The sequence below is a fragment of the Myotis daubentonii genome, chromosome 8 (genome assembly GCF_963259705.1).
Source record: "Myotis daubentonii chromosome 8, mMyoDau2.1, whole genome shotgun sequence".
In the NCBI taxonomy this organism is placed as follows: domain Eukaryota; kingdom Metazoa; phylum Chordata; class Mammalia; order Chiroptera; family Vespertilionidae; genus Myotis; species Myotis daubentonii.
Genome location: NC_081847.1, coordinates 56,378,833 through 56,404,431, shown reverse-complemented (window position 1 = coordinate 56,404,431; position 25,599 = coordinate 56,378,833). Strand labels below are relative to the sequence as shown.

General features: G+C 37.8%; 1 protein-coding gene across 1 annotated transcript in view; it reads left to right on the top strand.

The window, feature by feature from the left end:
* The window catches only part of MIB1 (MIB E3 ubiquitin protein ligase 1), a 132,765-nt gene that overhangs the window by 48,044 nt on the left and 59,122 nt on the right, over nucleotides 1–25,599 (top strand). The window contains exons 7-11 of the mRNA XM_059706485.1: nucleotides 659–842; nucleotides 4,962–5,106; nucleotides 6,766–6,899; nucleotides 11,825–11,932; nucleotides 23,262–23,459. Coding sequence (XP_059562468.1) covers nucleotides 659–842; nucleotides 4,962–5,106; nucleotides 6,766–6,899; nucleotides 11,825–11,932; nucleotides 23,262–23,459 — 769 coding nt within the window. The remainder of the gene's footprint in view (nucleotides 1–658; nucleotides 843–4,961; nucleotides 5,107–6,765; nucleotides 6,900–11,824; nucleotides 11,933–23,261; nucleotides 23,460–25,599) is intronic.

The window sequence follows — 25,599 nt, the reverse complement described above, 5'->3', positions numbered from 1 at the left end:
AATCCAAATGGTATGGTCCTCATTGGTCAAAATTGTTTATTCTGATTTGGTCATTATGGTGCATCTCTGATTGGTCAGATAGAGCTAATGACATAGCTGCACAGTTCTGATTGGATGTGGCAGGTCTCAGTCCATTGGTCAGAAAATGATACCAGGAACTCCCTTGAAGGATTGACTCAGAATTCTGAAACAGGGTGCAGGAGACTGGCAGCTCACTCTGTAGCTTTTCCCTCAAATGCAGAATGTGTGAGTGGCCTGTGTCCACATGGCTGCTAGACTTGGGCCCAGTTAACCCTGAGGAGTCCTTCTTGGCAGATATGCTCCTTCTCAAGGTTCCCATACTTTACATGGTTCTGAAAAGTTTTAATTTTTAACAATGAATGTGTATTATTTTTATAACAATTTTTAATATGCAAAGGGTAATATATCTACACAGAAGTATATCTATCATATTAGGGTGGTGAGATTATGATGATTCTTTTCCCAAATTTGTATTTTAAAATTATAAAATGAAATACAAATAATTCAGGATGTAATTTTAAAGGATGGCTTTACTTTTTTTGATGTGTTATAAGGCTTTTCTCTCGGTAGTGCTTAACAAAAAATGTTATGTTAAAATTAAACTTAACTCATTTTGAGCTTTGGCTTTGATCCTTAGGTGGACCTTCAATCCTGCTGTTCTCACTAAAGCAAACATTGTCCGAAGTGGGGATGCTGCTCAAGGTGCAGAAGGAGGCACCTCACAGTTTCAAGTGGGTGATCTTGTACAAGTTTGTTATGATCTGGAAAGAATTAAGCTTCTGCAAAGAGGACATGGAGAATGGGCTGAAGCTATGCTCCCAGTAAGTATATATAAAATAGTTTTGGATTAGGAATTATACCATGCTTATGTAATTTTTAGAAGTAGTTTAATTTTATAAACTAAATTAGCATAATCCTTTGAGAATTTTGTTCTTTATTGGCATCTAGGCATAATTATGCCTTTTATTTTTTAAGTTATTCTAGTGAAATTAGCCAGGGAAGGTCCAAAAAGGGCTACAGTTAATATTTTTTGATAGAGTCATTAGTGGAGAGTGTAATGTAGGGATAAAGTACTAATTGGGACTAAATACTATTATTTAAAATAAAAATATTAGTGAAGAAAGAGGGTACAGGGAAGAACACCTGAAAGACAAATTTTAATGTTGTCTATACTAGTGCACCAATAAACTATATATATTTTAAGTGAGGGAATGTGGATATATATGTAAGGGTATTATTGTAAATGTAACCATCAGGACAATGTAGCTTAATATAAAGTTTTAATATAACTTTATATTTAAAAGAGAAAAACAATGGGAGGATTAACCATAAAGTTTTAAAAAAGTATTCATATATAAAAAAGGAATATGACACAGGACAGAGGTAGAAGAGAGACATCTTTGAATATGTCTTATTTTATAGATTTGACTTGAAACTACATATTTTATACAACTATAAAACAAATTCAAAAATGAAACTCCTAGAAGTGGAAAATAAAATGAAACAAACCTAAATGTATTTTCTGTTGGCGTCCTATTTAATAAAGACAGAGTATGCTAATTGACTGTCATGCTGTTGCAAAGATGGTGGTGTCCACAGCCAATAAGAAAGGAATATGCTAATTGACCTCCACGCCCTCAAAGATGGCAGTGCCCACAGCCAATAAGGAGGGACTTTGCTAATTGACTGCCACACCCTCAAAAGATGGCGGCACCCACAACTAATAAGGGAATATGCTAATAGACTGCCACGCCCTCAAAGATGGTGACACCCACAGCCAATGAGGGAATATGCTAATTGATGCCACACCCTCAAAGATGGCAGCACCCACAGCCACAAGATGGCAGCGCCCAGTCCCCTCAGCTCCACCGGGGCGGCGGGCATGTGACAAGGCTGGGCTCGGTACACCTGCCTCCAGAGTCCCCCAGTCTCCTCAATCCCCCAGCCGCCCAGGGCTGGCTTGAGGCACAGACAAGCCTCGGATGGCGGCTGCCCAGCCTCCTAGGGCCGCCCAAGGCTCAGGTAACCAGGGCCGGCCGAGGCTTGCGCTGCCGGCTGTGGCAGCAGCAGAGGTGTGATGTGAGCGTCGCCTTCCTCTGATTGCCGGGTTGCCTCCCACTCCTGAGGGCTCCTGGACTTATGAGAGAGGGCAGGCCGGGCTGAGGGATTCCCCCCTCCAGTGCATGAATTTTCATGCACCGGGCCTCTAGTAACCATATAAAAAGGAAATTCCAAATGATTTTTAAAAACAGTAGTTTGTCTTTATTTCCTTATAGAAGGAATATACCCTACAGAATTACAAAGAAAAAGAAATATTGTTGTCTTCTTTTGTGTGTTTGAGATTTTCCATAATGAACAGTTAAGGAGGAAAAAACAAAGAATGCAGCTACTCCCAGAGTTTGAGATCATGGTGGAAAATTCCAAGTGAAAATGTCTTACAAGAAGTTAAAATTGGTGTGTGTTGGGGGGCAAGGAGAGAGTTAAACAGGGCTAGAGAAGTATATTTTCAAGTCTTTTGAAGTAAGATGATAGTTGTCAATGTGGATTAAATTTTCAAGGAAGAAAAGTAAAAAATGAATGAATAAATTTTTGGAGAATGAACATATTTGGGGATCTGAAGAAGGAAAAGGAACTTCTGAGTGGAAGAAGGGGAGAAACAGACAGAAAGATTAGACTGTCATCTAGAAATCAGTGGAATAGTTTCTTAAAGTTAGGGTCAGATGCTGCAGAGAAGTCAAAAGAGAAAACAAGTCAAGGCAATTTCTTCTCTGTGTTAGAAAGTAGTCAGATATTATTACTATACTTTACCAATTTTCTAGTATTGTTATTTGCAGCTAGAGACCTGGTGCATGAAATTTGTGCACTTGGGGGTGTTCCTCAGTCTGGCCTGCGCCCTCTCGCAGTCCTGGAGCCCTCGTGGGATGTCCCACTGATCGACATCCTTAGCGCTGCCATGGAGGCGGGAGAGGTTCCCTCCACTGCTGTTGCGCTTGCCAGCCATGAGCCTGGTTTCTGGCTGAGCTGTGCATCCCCTGTGGGAGCACACTGACCACCAGGGGCAGCTCCTGCGTTGAGCGTCTTCCCTTGGTGGTCAGTTCATGTCATAGCGACTGTTTGTTCCGCCGTTTGGTAGATTGGCATATTAGCCTTTTATTATGTAGGATTCTATTATGTTTAAGAGAATGGATTTTGGAACTAAGTTTGAAATGGGGCTAATGCTAGCACTTAACTTTCAGGGTTATAGTATTAGGTAGGTCAATACATATAAAGCTCTTAGAACAGTGATTTCTAACTGGTGTGCTGTGAAAGGCACACCGGAGTGCTGCAAGAATTTTTGAAACATACAATACCTTACTATTTAGTCAGGGCACTGACTTCTTTTCCCTTAAACCAGCGGTTCTCAACTTGTGGGTCGCGACCCCTTTGGGGGTTGAACAACCCTTTCACAGGGGTCACCTAAGACCATCGGAAAACACATGTATAATTACACATTGTTTTTGTGATTAATCACCATGCTTTAATTATGTTCAATTTGTAACAATGAAATTGGGGGTCACCACAACATGAGGAACTGTATTAAAGGGTCACGGCATTAGGAAGGTTGAGAACCACTGCCTTAGACTGTCAAATAAAGAAATGATGACTGCCAACACAGCAGTAGCTGTCCATGTGAATGCCCTGTCTTAAAAATAGCCAGATATTATTACTATACTTTACCAATTTTCTAGTATTATTATTTGCTATTATGTTATGTTTAAGAGAATGGATTTTGGAACTAAGTTTGAAATGGGGCTAATGCTAGCACTTAACTTTCAGGGTCATATATATATAGGTCACATAGCAGAGTTGTTTTTTATTGTTCATGGCACATAAAGTTGCGTCTTATTGGTGAATGCTTGGTAACAGAAATCTTTATATACAAGTATAGACACCCGATTCTTAAAAATGGCACTTTGGAGCAAAAAGCATAGGTAATTACTATTATTTTATTTGTAAATCAATAAAAATTATACCTTTTTTTTTTTGGCAGATCAACAAAAAATACACAGTTTTGGCTCTGGCCAGTTTGACTCAGTGGTTGGAGTGTTGGCCTGCAGACCAAAGGGTTGCAGGTTCAATCCCTGCCCTGGTTGAGGCACGTTTGGGAGACAACTAATAGATGTGTCTCTTGCACATCATTGTTTCTCTCTCTCCCCTCTCCCTCTTCCCTTCCACTCTCTAAAAATCAATGGGAAAAATATCCTCAGGTGAGGATTAACCAAATAAGTAAACAAATAAATAAATAAAATACTGTTTTGGGTGTGCCACAGAATTTTAGTAATTAGTTTATGTGTGCCATGACATGAAAAAGGTTGAAAATTGCTGTCTTAGAACATTAGAACAACATTTGCCACATGGTAACTGCTGTTGCTGATTGTTTTCTGTACCTTATTGCCCTTTTTTCTCCCATATTTAATAGGCATGTTATTTCTACACAGTTAAGTCATGATTCAAAAAAGGATTTAAACATAGATGTAAACTTTGAGCCCTTTTAAATTTAAATATATATATATGTTTAGAAATCAGACTTTATATTTTTAGTCTTAGATTGATGATGGATTGTGTACCACTTGAGCTCTAAGTTCTCAAGATTTATCTTTTGGGTTAAAAAAGAAGGGTTAAATATCAAAAAGCAAAATTTTGGGGACTTTTATAAATAAGATAGATTCATGATTTATTTTTTATATTTTTGTGGAAATATAGTAGTTTTATTAAAATATTTTAAAAAGTTAATCTTTAAAGTTTGTAATTAATGAATAACCCATTGGAGTATGGTTATTCTTTAATAGTTTTCCTTTAGGAACAAAATAAAATAAATTATTTAAACATGTAAAACCTGGTGTTTGATTTTTATGGCATATACTATGGACTTGGAAACATGAATCTAATTTTTTTAAAAGACTTTAGGTAAAGTTGGCCGAGTACAACAGATTTATTCAGACAGCGATTTAAAGGTGGAAGTTTGTGGCACATCCTGGACATATAATCCAGCAGCAGTTTCCAAGGTGGCATCTGCAGGATCAGCCATTAGCAATGCATCTGGTGGTATGTTTTGTTTCATGTTTCTTTAAAAGTAATATGACTTACATTAGAACCTTTGCTAATTTCCCAGTTCTCATATACCAGTAATGTTGTATGTGTTTTTGGTTTTCTCTCAGATCACATAACTTTGCTTGAATGTTAACTGCCTTTTAAACTTTTATAATTTTTTTCTTTCTCCCCCCCACCCCACCCCATACAATGAACAACCTATCTTCTGGCTGAGGTATGCACTGGAAAAATTCCATAAATATGTGCTCTATCTTAGATATATTGAGTGCTTCTCCCCATCAAATCTAAGATATCTAAAATTAAACATTTTTTTCTTTAGTCAGAACTTTTGTTTTCTGCCAAAGAACCATCACTTTCTTAGACTGTTTTATTTTCCTTTCATTGTCAACATTATTGCTAGCAGATGGCTTTCTTTCTGGATATTTTTACATCTCAGCCATATTTTTTCTCTCACTGTTCAATAAGAGTTACTATACATTCTACAATGAGTAGAAAACCATGTTGAGATGTGAATATGCTGGATGCTTGGGTAGACTCAAGCTCAGTCTTTCATTCCTCTGCTCCAGCTTTATGTACACAGACTCAGTTCATTCTACAACAAATTATAAGTTACTGAGATATATTGTTGTCCTCCAGAAAAGAAGGTAGAACCATAACAGTAAAATAAATATTAAGAAAGTGAAGGAAAACATAGAGTGACTTCCACTTTTATTTTGTACTGCTTTTACTTCCTCTGCTTCTGTCTTTTCTTTCCTGCTGTAATTTGCTAGTGTGCTTACAGTTTAAATCAGGTGGTGTTTATTTTTACCTCGAGGTTAGATGGTATCACAACAGGATGATTGCATACAAATTAAAAGAGTGAAGGATGGTTAATATCCTTCTCTCAAGCAATGTAAACTTGGTGGTATTCTGCCCCATTGTGTGATTTCGTTGCTTTCCAATAAGAAGATCCAAGAATTAAGGAGTAGAACTGAGTAGGTTTTCTACTGATTAATGCTGTTTAGAAAAAATATGTTAGGAAAAGGTCTGTAAATCCCTAGTTCTTTCTCGTTTTAGTCTAAACTAATTAGTGGGCACCTTTGAAATATGTTGTTAACACTTAGATGTCCATTTTCAACTGAAAATTGGTTTGCCTCTAAAATATTTCCTCTGATGTTATAGAGATTACATTTCTTTTGAGTCATAATCATTGATCTGTTGATTTATTTTAAGATCTGTAGCACTGAGCTCAGAGACTCGTTGTGCTGGTATGCTTAAGACCTCAAGGGAAGTTTGTATCATTATGGTAGTCCTATTGTGATGTATTCATTTCTAATATCTTTGGTTTGACTTCCACATCTGAATTATTATTATTATAATTCTCTACTTTTTCTGAAATTGTAACTTGAAAGACATTGGAATTGGAAAACACTTGAAATACTTATGGGCTCAAATTTAATGCAGATATATATATATATATATATATATATATATATATATATATATATATATTAGTAATTGTAACTTGCAGTGGTAATATCTGTAGCATAATAAAAAATAACATAGAAATAAAAAAGAAAAAGTATATATTATGGGCATATGGTTAATGCTTGTCTGTTAGTAGTTAAAATTTGAGATTCTCCTGTATTAGCAGCTTTATTTGATGCTTTACAGAAAGACTTTCCCAACTCTTGAAGAAATTATTTGAAACCCAAGAATCTGGTGACCTCAATGAAGAATTAGTTAAGGCTGCTGCCAATGGAGATGTTGCTAAAGTGGAAGATTTGCTAAAAAGACCAGATGTGGATGTGAGCATTTAAAAAATTATTTTGAAGGATACACTAAAATAGAATAGTATAATGAACCTTATACTTCAACAGTTATTTAGATTTTGCCACATTACTTCAATATTTATTAAGACTTTGCCACATGCGTTTTAGTCCTTGTTTTTCTGAGATATTTTAAAGAAGACATCAGCCATCATTTTTCAGTGTGCATTTCTAAAAGATATTGTAATTTTCTTATTTTAACACTGTGATGTTTATTTTATGATTGACAAAATTTATATTTAGGCTTTTAAGTGATTAGTGTCCTTTTGGGAAATTGAGTGATTTTTTTCTCATGTAAATATCATCTTATGTGTTTTAAATATATTTTAGTAAATATTATAAGCAATTTTCTATCCTTTTTAAAATATTTAATCTAAACTTTTTACCTGTTCTTCCCTGTGAAACTTGACTATTTCATAGTTTGTAAGGCAGATGACTTAGAGGTCATGCACTTTGTAAATCTTAATAGTTTATGTTGTAATCTTACTGTTCATATAAGCCATATTTTAAATGGGTTATTTTGGTTCTTACTTAGTCATCCTTTGGCTTTGCCATTGCTGCCATGCTGGCATCAATATGATATTTAGTGCAGACCAAGATTGTAAGTGGAGTGGCAGTCGCTGTGTTTATGAAGGCTTTTGTTGCCACATCTTTGTATGTAAATATGCTAGACAGTTTGAAGAAGATCAGATCTATAATTGTAAGGTATAAACTATTCCTATGAACTCACATAGCATTTTAGGCTTATTTGAGAGAGCAATTGCAACAGCACAACAAAGTGGTTTTTTGATTGGTTGTAAGATATATCACAAATAATTTGTTACTGATAGGAAAGTACCAATGTTTTTGTGTTTGAAATATAGAGTCAGACTTCTTTCATAGTCAATCAAGCAGATTTACATTTTATACTTAATTTTAAAAATTTAATTACTGATTGGTATCTTAGTTATTTTTTAAGTGTCATACATTCTAAAAATTTAAGGGAAAAATACTTCAAGATTTATGAGAAATGGTATCTCCTTCTCAACTTATTTTCTCATTCTTCCAGAGTCAACTATTTTTACCTCTTTAACTTCTTCCAAACAATCTTTTCATGTCAGAGGCCATTCCTCAGATGTCTGGGTTCCTTGGTTGTCCATTTATCTATGAGAGTGATCAGTAAAAGGCGTGTGTGTGTGTGTGTGTGTGTGTGTGTGTGTGTGTGTGTGTGTGTGTTTGTTGACTCTGGTTTTCACCATCGAGTGATTTGGACATTTCCTTGGATTATTCTTGGGTATTGGTCTTTAGGTCTTTTCTCTTGGGCTGGTCTGACTCCCCAGAAAGATCTCTAGTTCTTCTGCTGGTTATAAACCTGGATACCGCTGAAACCGGTTTGGCTCAGTGGATAGAGCGTCGGCCTGCGGACTGAAGGGTCCCAGGTTCGATTCCGGTCAAGGGCATGTACCTGGCAGCTGATCGATGTTTCTCTCTCATCGATGTTTCTAACTCTCTCTCTCTCCCCCTCTCTGTAAAAAATCAATAAAATATATTTAAAAAAAAAAAATAAACCTGGATACCAACCTTATGAATATTGAATAAGAGAAGAGAGCCTGGGATCTTAGGATTTGGCCTGTAAATATTTACATAAGATTTCTGTTTTTGGTACTTTGCCCCATTCTTAACAGTGGCCAGGGACACTTTACCCTTTCTGGAGAATAAACTTTCAGGTTTCTGTTAGTGTGAGGGTGGAACAGCTGTGCAGAGGTGGGGAATCCAGGGATCTAAATGATTTTTAAAAAGACTGTCAACTGATGCTTTTGTGTTTAATATTCACTACCATATTATCCCCATATTCAGAGGTCATCAACTTTGAGTCTTTTGGGCTTCCTTGGCAAAAGGGTTGCTACCTAGGTATTTTTCATAGCAGGTTTAGGTCTGCTTTTCAGCTTCCTGTATATGTGTGAGTCTGTGTGTGTGGGTGTGTGTGGTTTTTATTTTGCTAGTTCTAATTATCTTTGTGGATTGAAGCTTAAAAGAAAATAAAACTTTACTTTTGTTGTAGTATGATGCTGTAAATAATGAAATTAAATACAACCCATCATTTAATGAAAAAACATGTCCTAGTACACTGTTAATGGGAATGCAGACTGGTATAACCACTATTGAAAACAGTATGGAGTTTCCTCAAAAAATTAAAAATGGCCCTGACCGGTTTGGCTCAGTGGATAGAGCGTCAGCCTGCGGACTGAGAGGTCCCAGGTTTGATTCCGGTCAAGGGCATGTATCTTGGTTGCCGGCACATCCCCATTGGGGAGTGTGCAGGAGGCAGCTGATGGATGTTTCTCTCTCATCGATGTTTCTAACTCTCTATCCCTCTCCCTTCCTCTCTGTAAAAAAAAAAAAAAAAATTAAAAATGGAACTGCTGTTTGACCCAGCGATCCCACTTCTAGGACTCTATCCTAAAAATCCCAAAACACCATTCAGAAAGAATATATTCACCTCATATTTCATAGCTGCGCAATTTACAATAATTAAGATCTGGAAACAGCCCAAGTGCCCAACAGTAGATGAGTGGATAAAAAAGCTGTGGTACATTTACACAGTGGAATACTATACAGCTGTAAAAAAGGAACATTCACCCTTGGAGACAGTATGGAGGGACCTGGAGAACGTTATGCTAAGTGAAATAAGCCAGTCAGAGAAAGACAAATATCACGTGATCTCACTTATCTGTGGAATCTAATGAACAAAATATATTGACGTACAAAAAAATAGGTCCTGACACATTGAAACATGGAACAGACTAATCAGGGAGGAGAGGTGGGGTGAGAAGAGATTAACCAAAGAACTTATATGCATATATGCATAACCCATGGACACAGACAATAGAGTGGTAAAGGCCTGGGGTAGGGTGGGAACTGGGTTGAAGGGGATAATGGGGGGACAGTATGGGGGATATTTGTGATACTTTCAACAATAAAGATATACTCTTACAAGGATATACTTTCTTTATTAAAAGGTTTGTTGAGGTACAGTTGTTTTGTACCATGAATAAAAATATAAGGATATACTTTTTTAAAAAATTGATAGTTAGAGAGAGAGGAGGGGGAAGGGAGAGAGAGAAACATGGATCAGCTGTCTCCTGCACACCCTTTACCGGGGATTAAGCCTGTTCCCTGATCTGGAAAGGAACCAGCAACCTTTCAGTGCATGAGACAGTGCCCAATCTACTGAGCCACACTGGCCAGAGCAAAATATACTTTTAAAGTCTTATAATACAGAAAAGTTTTTCCAGTTCTTACTAATGGGACTTTTTTCTCTTTAGCTTTTCTGTGTGGTTTTTTTTTTTCTTCATAGCATCTTCCTCTTGATTTTTAGATGTCAAGAATTCTTTTTTATTTTTAATATATTTTATTGATCTTCCACAGAGAGGAAGGGAGAGAGATAGAGAGTTAGAAACATCGATGAGAGAGAAACATCGATCAGCTGCCTCCTGCACATCTCCTACTGGGGAGGTGCCCGCAACCCAGGTACATGCCCTTGACCGGAATCAAACCTGGGACCTTTCAGTCCGCAGGCCGACGCTCTATCCCCTGAGCCAAACCGGTTATGGCGTCAAGAATTCTTTAACATCTATAATTGAAGTCCCCTCCCCCCCAAGTTTTCTTTCCATTCTGAAATGTAAAGTTTTTAAAAATTATAGTTGACATACAATATTAGTTTCAGGTGTACAACATAGTGATTTTTTTTTTTATAACATAGTGATTAAAAAAAAAAAATGTTTTCTGTAGCCGGTGTGGCTCAGTGATTGAGTGATTGACCAGGAAGTCATGGTTCAATTCCCGGTCAGGGCACATGTTGGGGTTGCCATCTATGTTGTTGCAGATGGTAATATTTCATTCCGTTTTTTATGGTTGAGTCACAATTTTATTGTATACTAGAGGCCCAGTGCATGAAATTCATGCACTGGTAGGGTCCCTAGCGGCTGCCAGCTGGGTACTCTCTCCCTTCCCCCGGCCGCCTGCTGCTGCCAGGGCCTCTCTCCCTTCTCCCCGTCGCCTGCTTCTGCCTGCCAGGGCCTCCCTCCATTCCTTTGGCTGCCTGCTCCCACCAGCCGGGGCCTCCCTCCCTTCCCTCGGCTGGCCCTGTCCCCTGGTCGAACTCCTGGACAACTCTCGGTCAAGAAGACAATTTGCACACTATGCCTTTATTATATAGGATATATGCCATTTCATTATCCATTCATCTGTTGATAGACACTTCCATATCTTGTCTATTGTAAATAATGCTGCAGTGAACATAAAGAAGCATGTTTTTTTTGATTTAGTATTTTGGGTTTTTACAGATGTATACCTGGAAGTGGAATTGCTGAGTCCTTTGTTGTCTCTTAGTATAGCATTTGTTTTAGAGTCTATTTTGTCTGGTATAAGTATTGCTACTCCAGCTTTTTTGTTGTTGTTTTGTTTCCATTTTTATGAAATATCTTTTTCTATTCCTTTGTTTTAGTCTGTGTGGGTCTTTCGATCTGAAGTGAGTCTCTTGTAGACAGCATATGTATGGGACTTGTTTTGTAATCCATTAAACCACGATATGTCTTTTGATTGGAGCATTTAATCCATTTGCATTTAAAGTAGTTGTTGATAAATATGTATTTGTTACTATTGTATTAATTTTTCAATCTTTTTTCTTCTTCTTAAAGAAGACCCTTTAACATTTCTGGTATTAGTCTGGTGGTGATTAACTCCTTTAGCTTTTTCTTGTCTGGGAAGATCTTTATGTGTTCTTTGATTCTAAATAATAAGTTTTGGGTAGAGTAAATTATTTTAATAGAATCATACAGTGTACCAAATTTGAACCTATATTATATGTATATATTGTCTCTTTCTTATTTGTAACATTCCATCCTTTTATTTTTAATATTTAGGTAAATGGACAATGTGCTGGCCACACTGCTATGCAAGCTGCTAGTCAGAATGGACATGTTGATATTTTGAAGTTACTTTTGAAACAAAATGTGGATGTAGAAGCAGAGGTAATTAAACTAAGCTTGAAAAATATTTTCAGTAAAAATGTCCTAGAAATGGTACTTACTTTTGTATTATTAGATGAACTGTTTTTATTCTTTTTTTTTAAAAATATATTTTTGTTTTCATTCTTAAAATTTAAGATTTACCTAAGACTTTTCTGATTGAAGAGAGAAATTTGACAAAAGACAACTTGAAGCATTTCTTGGTTTTCTGTGATTTCTTAGCATTCTTGGCAGTAGCCCCAACTGCTGTTGGAAGACCAATTGGGTTCACCCAAGAATTGTACTGGGGAAGTTGAGGGAAGGGGAATATAAATCCTGTGGGTCAAGATTTTTTCTGATTTGTGACACTCAGAGGCCTCTATTATGTTTTTTTTTTTTCCTCGTAAGGGAACCAGTATATTAGAATTTGTTTAGTCTTGTTTCTTGTCCTTAGTGGGGCACATATGGAAGGCAACTGATCAATGTGTCTCTCTTACATCGATGTTCTCCCTCACATCGATGTTCCCCTCCCTCTCATACCTCTCCCTCTTTTTCTTCCTCTCCCTCTCCCTCCCCCAGCATGTCCTCAGGTGAGGATTAAAAAAATAAAAGATGTCTGTTCTCAAGCCAATTAGGTGATAAATAAGCATTGAAGTCAAATAAGTTGATAAGTTAGAATTTTATAGGTGAGGGAACCAAGGCATTAGATGAGTCTGGAACGGTCCATAGAAATAGGTTTTAAAAGAGGTTTGTTTTAAATGGAGAGGCCAGAAATTAATATTTGACAAAGGAGGCAAGAATATACAATTGGGTAAAGAAATGGTGTTGGGAAAATTGGACAGATACATGCAAAAAAATGAAACTAGATCACCTTCTTAGACCATATATAAGAGTAAACTCAGAATGGATTATAGTAAACCCTCGATTTTGTGGACCTCAATTTAACAGACTTTATATTTTTGTTTTAATCATTATTGCTGAAAGTATTACATATCTCCCCTTTTTTCCCCCATTGACCCCTTCTAGCCCACCTCCTCCACCCCGCCCCAAGGACTTCAGATTTTTTTTTCTTTTTTTTTTAAATTAAATCTTTATTGTTCAGATTATTACATTTGTTCCTCTTTTTCCCCCCCATAACTCCCCTCCTCCCAGTTCCCGCCCCACCCTCCGCCCTCACTCCCCACCCACTGTCCTCATCCATAGGTGCACGATTTTTGTCCAGTCTCTTCCCACATCTCCCACACCCCTTTCCCCCCCAAGAATAGTCAGTCCATTCCCTTTCTATGTCCCTGATTCTATTATGATCACCAGATTATTTATTCACTTGATTCTTAGATTCACTTGTTGATAGATGCATATTTGTTGTTCATAATTTGTATCTTTACCTTTTTCTTCCTCTTCCTCTTCTTAAAGGATACCTTTCAGCATTTCATATAATCCTGGTTTGGTGGTGATGAACTCCTTTAGCTTTTCCTTATCTGTGAAGCTCTTTATCTGACCTTCAATTCTGAATGATAGCTTTGCTGCGTAAAGTAATCTTGGTTGTAGGTTCTTGGTATTCATCACTTTGAATATTTCTTGCCACTCCCTTCTGGCCTGCAAAGTTTCTGTTGAGAAATCAGCTGACAGTCGTATGGGTATTCCCTTGTAGGTAACTGGGTTTCTTTCTCTTGCTGCTTTTAAGATTCTCTCTTTGTCTTTTGCTCTTGGCATTTTAATGATGATGTGTCTTGGTGTGGTCCTCTTTGGATTCCTTTTGTTTGGGGTTCTCTGCGCTTCCTGGACTTGGAAGTCTATTTCTTTCACCAGGTGGGGGAAGTTTTTTGTCATTATTTCTTCAAATAGGTTTTCAATATCTTGCTCTCTCTCATATTCTGGCACCCCTATAATTCGGATGTTGGTACGCTTGAAGCTGACTTGATTCTTGCGATCCTCTGATCTGCTGTTGGGAGTCTGTATAATATTCTTTATTTCAGTCAGTGTATGCTTAATTTCTAGTTGGTCCTTTATCACAACATCGAGGGTCTCACTAGATTTCTTGAGGATCTCATTACATTTATTGGCGGTTTCTAGAAAGTTCTTGAAAAACCTTAAAAGTATGGTTTTGAACTCTATATCGAGTAGTTTGCTTTCCTCCATTTCTGTCATTTGTGTCCTGTTTCTTTGTCTCTGCATTTTTTATGCTTTGCTGTGTCGATAGAGTGGCTTTCTGTGTTAAGTGTCCTATAGGGCCCGGTGGCTCAGCCTCCCCAATGACCTGAGGTAGACACTCTTGGTGCACTCCCTTGTGGGCTTTGTGCACAGTCTTGTTGTAGTTAAACCTTGATTGTTGTAGGTAACACTGGGAGGAATTGACCTCCAGGCCAATTGGCTGTGAGAATCAGCTGTGTCTGCAGTGGGAGAACTTCTGTGCTGAAGACACCCTTCTGGGGCAAGACTTGCTTCAGTGGGGCTTTGGTGCTCACTGAGTCTGTCCTCTGAGTGTGTCCCTTATGGATCTGCGGAGTTATAATTGGATGGTCCCACTCTGACCACTGGGTACACTGGCTCTTGGATCTAAGGAGGTGGTAATCTAGCCTCTGCCTGAGGCTACCGTGCAGAAGCCAACTGTAAAGCAATGCAAGTTGCCCTGGGGCCTTGGGCAGCTGCAGTTTGTTAAGTAATTTTCAGATTACAAAGGGCCGGGCCTTTCATATGCAGAAGCCTCCGTGCAGGGGTTGGGTGGGGCGGAGCCCCCGGGGATCAACTGGGCTGGCGGACCGAGCAGTATGGCTGCTCTCAGTCCTGTCCTCAGAGGCCCCAGCAATTGCTGTGTGTGCCTCCGAGAGAAAGCTGCCCTTGAGTTCCGACCGATGCCAGATAGTCCAGTTTCTCCCGAATGAGTCTGTGTCCCCAGAGACTCGTCCGGAACTGGAGCTCAGAGCCTGAGACTCCCTCCCAATTGAAAAAGACAGTCTTGACCTCAGCCGCCAGCCCTCTCCGCATGTACCTCCACACCTTTGTATTTCACTTCCGCACCGCACCTCCTGTGAGTCTTGGTATGCTTTGCTCTTTCCTTCTAGTTGTAGAATTTCCACTCAGCCACCCTTCCTGTGGTTCTGGATGATGTCCGTTCCGTCTTTTTGTTGTATTTTGAAGTGGTTGTTCGAGGCAGCAATCTCCGGTGTTTACTTATGCCGCCGTCTTGGTTTCTCCCCTAGTCTACATATTTAAATCCAAGAGTCACTGTTCCTAAACAGTGTTTGGTGAATGATTAGCATGTGATCACATTCCATCATCAGCAGTTATTGGTTCTGTTGTTGAATAGCGTGACTTTTGCAGCAGTTTTAATGAGTGCTGTACACTAAGCCACATTTCAGCCATGTACATTTGTTTTACTCTCTGTGACTGGTAAATGCACGCATTTATTAGACTTATTCAGTATAAACTTAAAATAACTGTAATACATGTAAAAAAAACTTTGTGAAATTAAACTATTTATACATAGTTAATTTTAATTACACAACTCTGTCTACATAATTTAAAACAGGTAAACTAATTTGTAAATTTTTTAATAAAACATTTATTTTATTGATTTTTTACAGAGAAAAAGGGAGAGGGATAAAGAGTTAGAAACATCGATCAGCTGCCTCCTGCACACCCCCCACTGGGGATGTGCTTGCAACCAGTACATGCCCTTGATTGGACTCGAACCCAGGACCATTCAGTCCACAGTATCCATTGAGCCAAACCAGTCAGGGCAAATTTATAAATTTTTTGACATATGCATTCAGAAAACCTACTTTATTATATAATGGACTTTCTGCTTTAACAGACACCCCTTGCCCAAATTAGTCCATTATAGCAAGGTTTTACTCTAAAGTCTTAATTATAAGACTCAAACCGTAATACTCGTGGTAGAAAATAGGAAACAAAATCTCTGGCATTTCTCTTAACAATATATTTTTTTGATGTATCTCCTTGGGCCAGGGAAAAAAGGAAAAAGTAAACAAATGGGACTATATCAGACTAAAATTTTTTTGTATAGCAAAGGAAACCAACAAAATGAAAAGATAACCCACTGAGTGGGAGAACATATTCACCAATGGTACATTTAATAACAGATATTAAAATTTATAAAGAACTTATACAATCAACATAAAAAAAAACCCCCAAACACCAACTAAAAAATGGGCAGAGGACACTTCTTTAAACAGAACATAGAAATGACCAATAGACATGAAAAGCTGCTCAAATTCACTAATCATCAGAGAAATGCAAATTACGAACACAATGAGATAGCATCTCACACTTGTCTGCATGGCTGTTATCAGCAAATCAACAAATAAGTGTTATCAAGGATGTGGAGAAAGGGGAACCTTCAAGCACTATTGGTGGGAATTCAGATTGGTGCACCCACTATAGAGAACAGTGTAAAAGGCCCTCAAGAAATTAAAAATGGAGCTGCCTTATGACTCAGCAATTCCACCTCTGGGTATATACCTGAAGAAACCCAAAACACTAATTTGAAAAGATATGTGCACCCTATATTCATAATTGCAGCATTATTTACAGTAGCCAAACTATGGAAGAACCCAGGTGACCATCAAGAGACAAGTGGGTAGCCCTGGCCGGCTTGGCTCAGTGGATAGAGCGTCAGCCTGAGGAATGAAGGGTCCTGGGTTCGATTCCGGCCAAGGGCACATGCCTGGGTTGCGGGCTCGGTCCCCAGTGGGGGGCGTGCAGGAGGCAGCCAATCGGTGATTCTCTCTCATCATTGATGTTTCTATCTCTGTCCTTATCCCTTCCTTTCTGAAATCAATAAAGAAATATATATATATATTTAAAAACAGACAAGTGGGTAAAAAATGGCAGCACCTATATACAATGGAATATTACCCTAAAAAAGAATGAAATTTTATTATTTGTGACAATATGGATAGACCTAGAGGGTATTATGCTAAGTGGAATTAGCTAGTCAGAGAAAGATAAATACTATATGATTTCTCTTACAAGTGGAATCTAAAGAATAAAATAAACAAGCACACAAAATGGAAACAGATTCATAGATACAAAGAACAGATTGATGGTTGCCAGAGAGAAGGGGGTTTGAGGGGACTGAGTGAAAAAGATGAAGGGATTGAGAAATACAGATTGGAAGTTAGAAAAATAGTCAGGGGTACAGCATAAAGTACAGCATAGGGAATACAGTCAATAATATTATAATCTATATCTACTTATATAAAAACCCTGGGTGTAACATCCCGGCGAGAAGTGCAACCAAGCAGAAGGAAGTCAGTCCTACAGGGGTTGTCTTGGAAACGGCTGCACCCTTCCCCCCCAAGCTGTTTGCCGGAGCTGTTTCCTGTAAGGGTGGGGTTTGAGGCAGGAACCCGCCCTCGGAGCGTGGAGGCATATCTTTATAAAGTGTGCTGTGCCAGCATGGCCCAGGGTGAACCTGAGTGGGGGTGGCTGAAAGGCTTAGAAAAGACAGACAAGAGAATGAAATCCGGGTCTCGGTGGGATGCTGCTTCTCTGAGAGACAATGACCATGCCCACAGCCGTGTTTTTATTTTATAGCAGATGCCACGAGGCAAAGTAAGAGTGTGACCAAGATGTTTACAACATTCTCCTGGGTTTCAGTCCTATTCAGCTACATGCACCTGAACTTTATCAAGCCTACATCATTCAGGCACATGGGGCCAGGTGTTTGGACCATAGGTTCAAGCTTTCAACTATAGCTGTTGGCTATAATTGTGCTGGGAGGGCCTTGCCCTCCAAGTTGGGACTTGCACATGGCAATGAGAGGACTGTGCCCTCTCATCAGTCCAAGGCTTGAACCTGTCTAAAACACTGTAGCGGCTCCTCACAATAAAGTTTTAATACATTATATTAGGGGTTGTGGTGGTACTGTTTTACCCACAGCGTTTACAGGAATTGCTGCAAATTTACTTCTCGGTGGAAGAACCTTTCATTCCCAATATAAATGACCAATTCCATTAAATGAAACTTCAATTTCTAGACTCAATATAAACAGTGAATTTGCTAAAACTATTAAAAAGGCCCAACTTCTCATTATTGATGAATGCACCATGGCATCCAGTCATGCTGTAGACAGATTACTAAGAGAAATTATGAATTTGAATGTTGTATTTGAGGGAAAGTTCTCCTTGGAGAGGATTTTCGACAATGTCTCAGTATTGTATCACATGCTATGGGATTGGCCATAGTAAAAACGAGTTTAAAGTACTGTAATGTTGGGGGATGTTTCAGTAAATTGTTTCTTAAAACAAATATGAGATCAGAGGATTCTGCTTATAGTGGATGGTCAGTAAAACTTGGAGATGGCAAACTTGATAGCAGTTTTTATTTAGAAATGGATATTATTGAAATCCCCTGTGAAATGATTTGTAATGGATCTATTATTGAAGCTACCTTTGGAAATAATATATCTATAGATAATATTAAAAATATATCTAAACATGAAATTCTTTGTCCAAAAAAATGAACATGTTCAAAAATTAAATGAAGAAATTTTGGATATACTCGATGGAGATTTTCACACATATTTGAGTGATGATTTCATTGATTCAACAGATGATGCTGAAAAAGAAAATTTTGTCATCGAATTTCTTAATAGTATTACTCCTTCGGGAATGCTATGTCATAAATTAAAATTGCAAGTGGTGCAATAATCATGCTATTGAGAAATCTTAATAGTAAATGGGGTCTTTGTAATGGTACCAGATTTATTATCAAAGATTACGACCTGACATTATCGAAGTTGAAGTGTTAACAGGATCTGTAGAGGGAGAGGTTGTTCTGATTCCAAGAATTGATTTGTCCCCGTCTGATACTGGCCTCCCATTTAAATTAATTTGATGACAGTTTCCTGTGATGCCAGCATTTGCAATGATTATTAATAAATCACAAGGACAAACTCTAGACAGAGTAGGAATATTCCTACCTGAATCCGTTTGCGCACATGGTCAGTTATATGTTGCTTTCTCTTGAGTTTGAAGAGCATGTGATGTTACAGTTAAAGTTCTCAATACTTCATCACAAGGGATATTAGTCAAGCACTCTGAAAGTGTTTTTACTCTTAATGTGTACAGGGAGATGTTAGAATAGGTTTAATCACTTTATCAATCATTGTTTGCATCACTGTTGTTTTTATATCATGTTTTTGTTTTTTTCATATCATGTTTTTGTCGTTTTTATATCATGCCTCTGTTATATCCTTTTGTTACTGTTTATTAATAAATGTATATATTACTTTCATATACATTTTACTAATTTCCTTTCATCTCTCACACTTCTATTATAGAGAAAGGGGAAATAGCAATATTAAAATATCTCTGCTAATTAATTACCTTTTAATGTGCATGAATTTCATGCACTGGGTTACTAGTCTGTATATATAAAGAGCCAGGGTCTGTAACGTCCAAAATGACCGAATGGATGACCGAACACTGGAAGTCAGTCCTGCAGTCAGTGCTGGGTCGCCACGACCAATCAGAACCAAATCTGGGTGAACTGTGAGGAGCCAGTGGGTGCCTAGGAGGCAGAGCTTTTGATGTTGACTGGCAGAAACCGACCAATCAGAACCTAATCTGGGTGAACTGTGAAGGCAGAACCTAAGGTGGGGGCTGAGGAAGGGTTTTAAGGGCAACAGCTGTTTGTTGTAAGGTGTAAGAAAGCGGTTCAATTTTTTAATGACTAGTTTGGCAGTATAGTGCATATGGCTGGCTATCAGTCCAGATATAGGGATTATGTATTTTTGTCTGCCAAGAGCATCTCCTCCTGCTGAAAAATGCTACCCCCCCTCCCCCTTTAAGCAATCCTATCCTATATATCTACACTAATAAAAGGATAATATGCTAATTAGACCGAGTCGACTGGCCATCTTCCGGATGTCCAACTTCCTTCCAAAGCCATGGTGGTGGGGGCCGAGGCAGAGGCAGTTAGGGGTGATCAGGCTGGTAGGGGAGGGTAGTTGGGGGTGAGATCAGGCCGTCAGGGGAGTGCAGTTGGGGGCGAGAGCAGGCTTGCAGGGGAGGGCAGTTGGGGCGAGATCAGGCCTGCTGGGGAGGGCAGTTAGGGGCGATCAGGCTGGCAGGGGTGAGCAGTTAGGGGCGAGATCAGGCCAGCAGGGGAGGGCAGTTAGAGGCAATCAGGCAGGCAGGCAGGTGAGTGGTTAGGAGCCAGCGGTCCCAGATTGCAAGAGGGATGTCCAACTGCAGAATTTCATGCACTGGGCCACTAGTAACTATATATATGGTGCCTGGTGGTTACTGGAAGTATCAGGTGGAACACTTTGTAAAGTATATGTTTATCTAACCACTATGCTGGACATCTGAAACTAATAAAATAATATTGAATATAAACTAATTGGAAATAAATGTTAAAAAAGGGATTTGTTCTTTATATAGTAGAGTTACATTAAAGAGTTTTAAACATAAATTTTGTGTGTTATGGAGAGAATTCTGTCTGCTATATGAAGAGTAGATTGGGGTTAGAATAAAGAGGAGGCAGAGTGAGCTATAGGTCAGGTGAGTGAGAATGAAGGCCTGAATTAATTAGTGATATAATTGGAGAAGAGACAATAGACATGAACATAACTTGAGTAAAAACCATAGAATTTGGTGCTTGCCTATAGTTTAAGGAAGTAGGTGAGCATGACCTACAGATACTTATTTTGTTAACCTATGGCCTGTGATTCTATCAGGTAAGATAGGGAAGACTGGAACAAGAGCAGATTTTGGGGGAGTGGGAGGAAAGGGGAGGGAATAAGAGGGTAGAAAGAACCAAGATCAGTTCCTTTTGGTTCGTTTGGGTTTTTTTTGGATCTGACCCAAGGATATGTTTTAATATTGATTTGAGAGAGAGAGAGGACGGGGGAGAGAGAAAGAGAGAGGGAGAAACAGAAACATCAGTTGCCTCCCATAGGCTCCCTGACTGGGGATTCAACCTGCAGCCTAGGTATGTGCCCTGACTGGGAAATGAACCCACAACCTTTTGGTGCACAGGATGACGCCCCAACCAACTAATCCACCTGACCTGGCGAGGGAAAAATCAGTTTTAGATTTAATTCTAAGCCCCTTCACAAATCTTTTAGGTTACCTTTGGAGACCAGCTATAATGTTGTCCTTCAAGATCTCATTTGGTGCCAGTAGGGACAGAATAGTGAACTAGCAGTATGTTTTAGGTATATTCAAAGTCTGTAAGTTGAGGTATTTGTACAACTGAGGTTTTCTAAATAGAAGGAAAGTCTGGAAATATATTTAATTGTGTTCTTGAATGGGTATGTATTTTCCAAGTTCTTTAAATTTTTATTTGTATTTCATATATATTAGGGTTTTTAATTTTTTAGTTGTTTTTTTTTTTTAACATAAATTGATGGGACCTGCATAAAAGTGTTGCAATAGCAGTTTTCTAATAACCATCAATATCTGGTATACTTCATAAATAGTTCCTGTTTTTTAGTCAGTGAGTGTTAGTGGATTGATTTTCTCCTTTGTAATGGAAGGAGTACCACCAGGTAGACTTAAAAAATGTAACAGAAAAGAAATCCAGATTAGAGGTTAGTAAGATCTTAAATCTAAGATTCTAAAATATTGAAATATGTTATTAGAAAAGTTAGTGATACACATAAATAAAAACAATTTTTTGTAATAATCATTTTTCTTTTTTTCTGGGATGTTTAAATATAATGTTGCTCAGAGGCTCAAGTGTTAAATCTTTAGTGTGGTGCTTGCTAGTTTTTTTTATGCTCAAAGTAGATAGATAACAAAAACTCCTAACCTGTTTTAGCTGGAATATTAGTAAGGTAGAAGTACTCCTGAGTCATGGTTTGCTACCCTTTTGAGAATGGTTGTTCAATCTTTGTGAACTTCTATAACAGCAATTTTACTTTTAATATCTGCTTAAGAAAAATTGCAAAACCCAAAAACAATTTCTAATTCAACTGTGTTGAATGAACTGTTCTTCTTTTTTAAAAAATATATTTTTATTGATTTCAGAGAAGAAGGGAGATGGAGAGAGAGAGAGAAACATCAATGATGAGAGATAATCATTGATTGGCTGCCTCCTGCACGCCCCACACTGGGGATCAAGCCCACAACCCAGGCATGTGCCCTGACCAGGAATCGAACCCTGACCTCGTGGTTCATAGGTCGATGCTCAACCACTGAGCCACGCTGGCTGGGCTGTTCATTTGTTTTAAATGTATTTAATCGCAACAGTACTTATCTGTGTTAACTTTGGAAAGTAGTTAAACTAATCACAAGTAATGTATTTTCAAACCACTTGCAAAAATCGTAGTCCACCAGGGGACTAGGACCATCAGCTGGGAACCACTGGATAAAGTCTTAAAGCTTGCTTACTTCTGGGTGTTAAAATTTGAGCTGGAATATGGACTAAAGATAGTACCCTTAATAATATCCTTTTCCATCTGTATCTATCAGTGTAATGAGACTTCTTTTTTGGTGTGTGTGTGTGTAAGTGTGTAATCTTTATGTTAATGCCTGCAGGACAGGCATTTTTTCCCCTTTAAAAAGTTGTTTTTACATTTGAAAAAAATGTAAACAATTCTCTGACTCATCTCCTCCAATTACAAAAGGTGAGGCATACCTACTGGATTTCTCTGAAAGAGTTTTAGAATTTTGGATGTATGAAATTATGCTGGTTTGTGTTTTATTTTTGTCTTTTAAAGTGGTATTTAATATTTTTTCTCTCTCAAATACACAGAAAAGTGTATTCTCACTAGCTAAAGATAACCAATGTTAATGTGTTGATATATTTCTCCCCTTAAAACTAATTGAGATCACACTGTTTGGCATCCTTTCTTCTTTTTAAAATTACTCAACTGAAGTTAGTGTAATTTTTATGTCCTTTAAAAGTCTTTGTAAAATTTTTAAATGGAAAAAAGTTTATGTATTGTGTTATATATCAGTATTTTCCTAATATTGGCTTATCATCATAACTGATAAATTAGGGTAGTGAAGAATTGAACTACTTCTGATATAACTATTGGTCAAAAATATATGTCTGATATAATATACATGGATAAGCAAAAGTAGGTTTACAGTTGTAATACAAATAATACAGTATTAAGTAATGGTACAAGAGTATACTTTGTGTATTGCATACTCACAACTGTAAACCTACTTTTGCCCACCCCTGTATTGATCCAGGATTTGTCATTTATTTTTGGAGTTAGTCACTATTCAATTGAATTTCTGCTTTTTTTGTTGGCTCTATTCAATGTTTTTTTTCTCTTTCACATCAATTTGGTTCTTAATGAATTATAGTTTCAAGTTTTATTTATTTTTCTAAATTATTCATTAATTCAGATTTTAATGTTGCTGTTTAGGACAAGGATGGAGATAGAGCCGTTCACCATGCAGCTTTTGGAGATGAAGGTGCTGTTATAGAAGTATTACATCGAGGCAGTGCAGACTTGAATGCTCGCAACAAACGCCGACAGACACCACTTCATATTGCTGTCAATAAAGGTCATCTTCAAGTTGTAAAGACTTTATTGGACTTTGGTTGTCATCCAAGTCTTCAGGTAAAACCTTTAACAAAATATATTTTGTAGGTATTGCTAGGATCCTATTAAAGGGAAGTACTAGCTTCAATGGTAAGCATTTCTGTTATGATTTTTTTTTTATATGATCAGTCATAGTAAGTGATACCAAAGGTATGGAATATAATAAAATTGGCAGCTCTTCCTTCTTAGAAAAGCCTTTTTAAGGAAGTGTCAAGTAGATCTGTTTTATATTGAGGGGTGGGGATAGGGATTTCATGCAAAAGTATCTGTTTTTGAATTGAATTGATTTAATTTTAGTGATCATGACAGTGGGCTTCAGCAACTTAAAGAAGTGTAATAGGCTGCATTTCCTAATAGTTACTTCGTAGCTATCTAAATTATTTTAGTTCTAGTCTTATGTAATTTAAGAGTCTTGGTGTACCAGTGATGGCGAGCCTATGACACGTGTGTCAGAGGTGACACGCGAACTCATTTTTTTGGCTGATTTTTCTTTGTTAAATGGCATTTAAATATATAAAATAAATATCAAAAATATAAATCTTTGTTTTACTATGGTTGCAAATATCAAAAAATTTCTATATGTGACACGGCACCAGAGTTAAGTTAGGGTTTTCAAAATGCTGACACGCCGAGCTCAAAAGGTTTGCCATCATTGGATTAGTCCAGTCTTAGAAGATTTTCTGTTTTGGGAAATACATAGGGTTTTAAATTTATTTATTATAGTAGGATCTACTTTTTTTAAGCAAGGGTCACCTACGAAATGATTATTCCCTTTCAAAATTTCAGCAACTAGATGAATTAATTTGGATTGGTCTTAGAGAAGCAATGTAGAACAGGAGTAATGGGACTGAAGGTTTGACGAGAATTGAAAGTATCAGAGAGTTTGTTCAGCTAAATGATTATTACAGACTAGTTTTTCCGAGGTACAGAGTGGTAGGATTAGAAGATGGGGTAGGCGATGTAAGGTATTAATCTGTTGAAGGAGTGTGGAATTTATACCTGCTGACTTTTTTTTTTGTCTGATATGGGAGGCAAAGTAATTAGGTGAGAGTGAGTGGGGAGTGGTCAGTATAGAAAGGCTAATTGAAATAGCTACTGTGAAGAGCAAGAGACAGGACAGATCAGGGCCTGTGGAAGCATATTCCTGTCAGGTTAAGAGCCTATCTCAAGTTGGAGACCATGAATTTTTAGTGCAATAGGAGGATGAAAGGTAGATTGTTGGACTGAATTTGTGTTGGGAATTTCTTATGTGGGTGGATGAATATATGCCTAGGATTGGCACACTTTTTCTGTGAAAGGCCAGGTAAGCCCTGGCTATTGTGGCTCAGCTCAGTTGGTTGGGTGTTGTCCCATGCACCAAGAGGTTGCTGATTTGATTTGTAGTCAGGGCACATGCCCCAGTTGTGGGCTCGATCCCCAGTAGGTAGGCTTGCGGGAAGCAGCTGATTGATGTTACTCTCTCATATTGATGTTTCTCTCTCTCTCCCTCTCCTTTCCTTTCTCTGTAAAAATTAATAAAAAAAATATATTTAAAAAAAGGCCAGGTAATATTTTTGGCTTTCATATTTTCTATTACAATTATTCAGTGCTGCCATTGTAGCACCAAAGTAGCCATAGATAATACATAAATGCATGTGTGTGGCTATGTAAATAAAATTACAAAAATGGGGGCAGCCTAGATTTGGCAACTGTGGTAACTATATATGGCTTTACTGAAAATAGTATTTATGAAACTATGAAATGAATGAAGGCGAAATTACCCATTTACACAGATGACTGCTAATGAATAACAATTTATTGCCACATTGGTTGATTACTGAAGGAAGTAATCAACTTGAAAAAAAAACATAGACTGAGACTGCCAAATTTTCTTTTACATTTGTTTTCACTTTGAGTTAACAACGCTCTTTCCTGCCCTTTGAAAACAATTAGAGTAATGATTCTCAGCAGTGACTACACAATATATTCACCTGGGGAACTCGGGAAAACTACTAATGCCTGAGTCCCAACCCGAGATTCTAGGTTAGTGGATCTGAAGAACAGCCTGGATTACAGGATTTTTTTTGGATTACAGGATTTTAAGAGCTTCCCAGCAGATTCTAAAGTACAGCCAGGCTCGAGAACCACTGACTTTTAATTAATTGCTATGGGCCCTGAG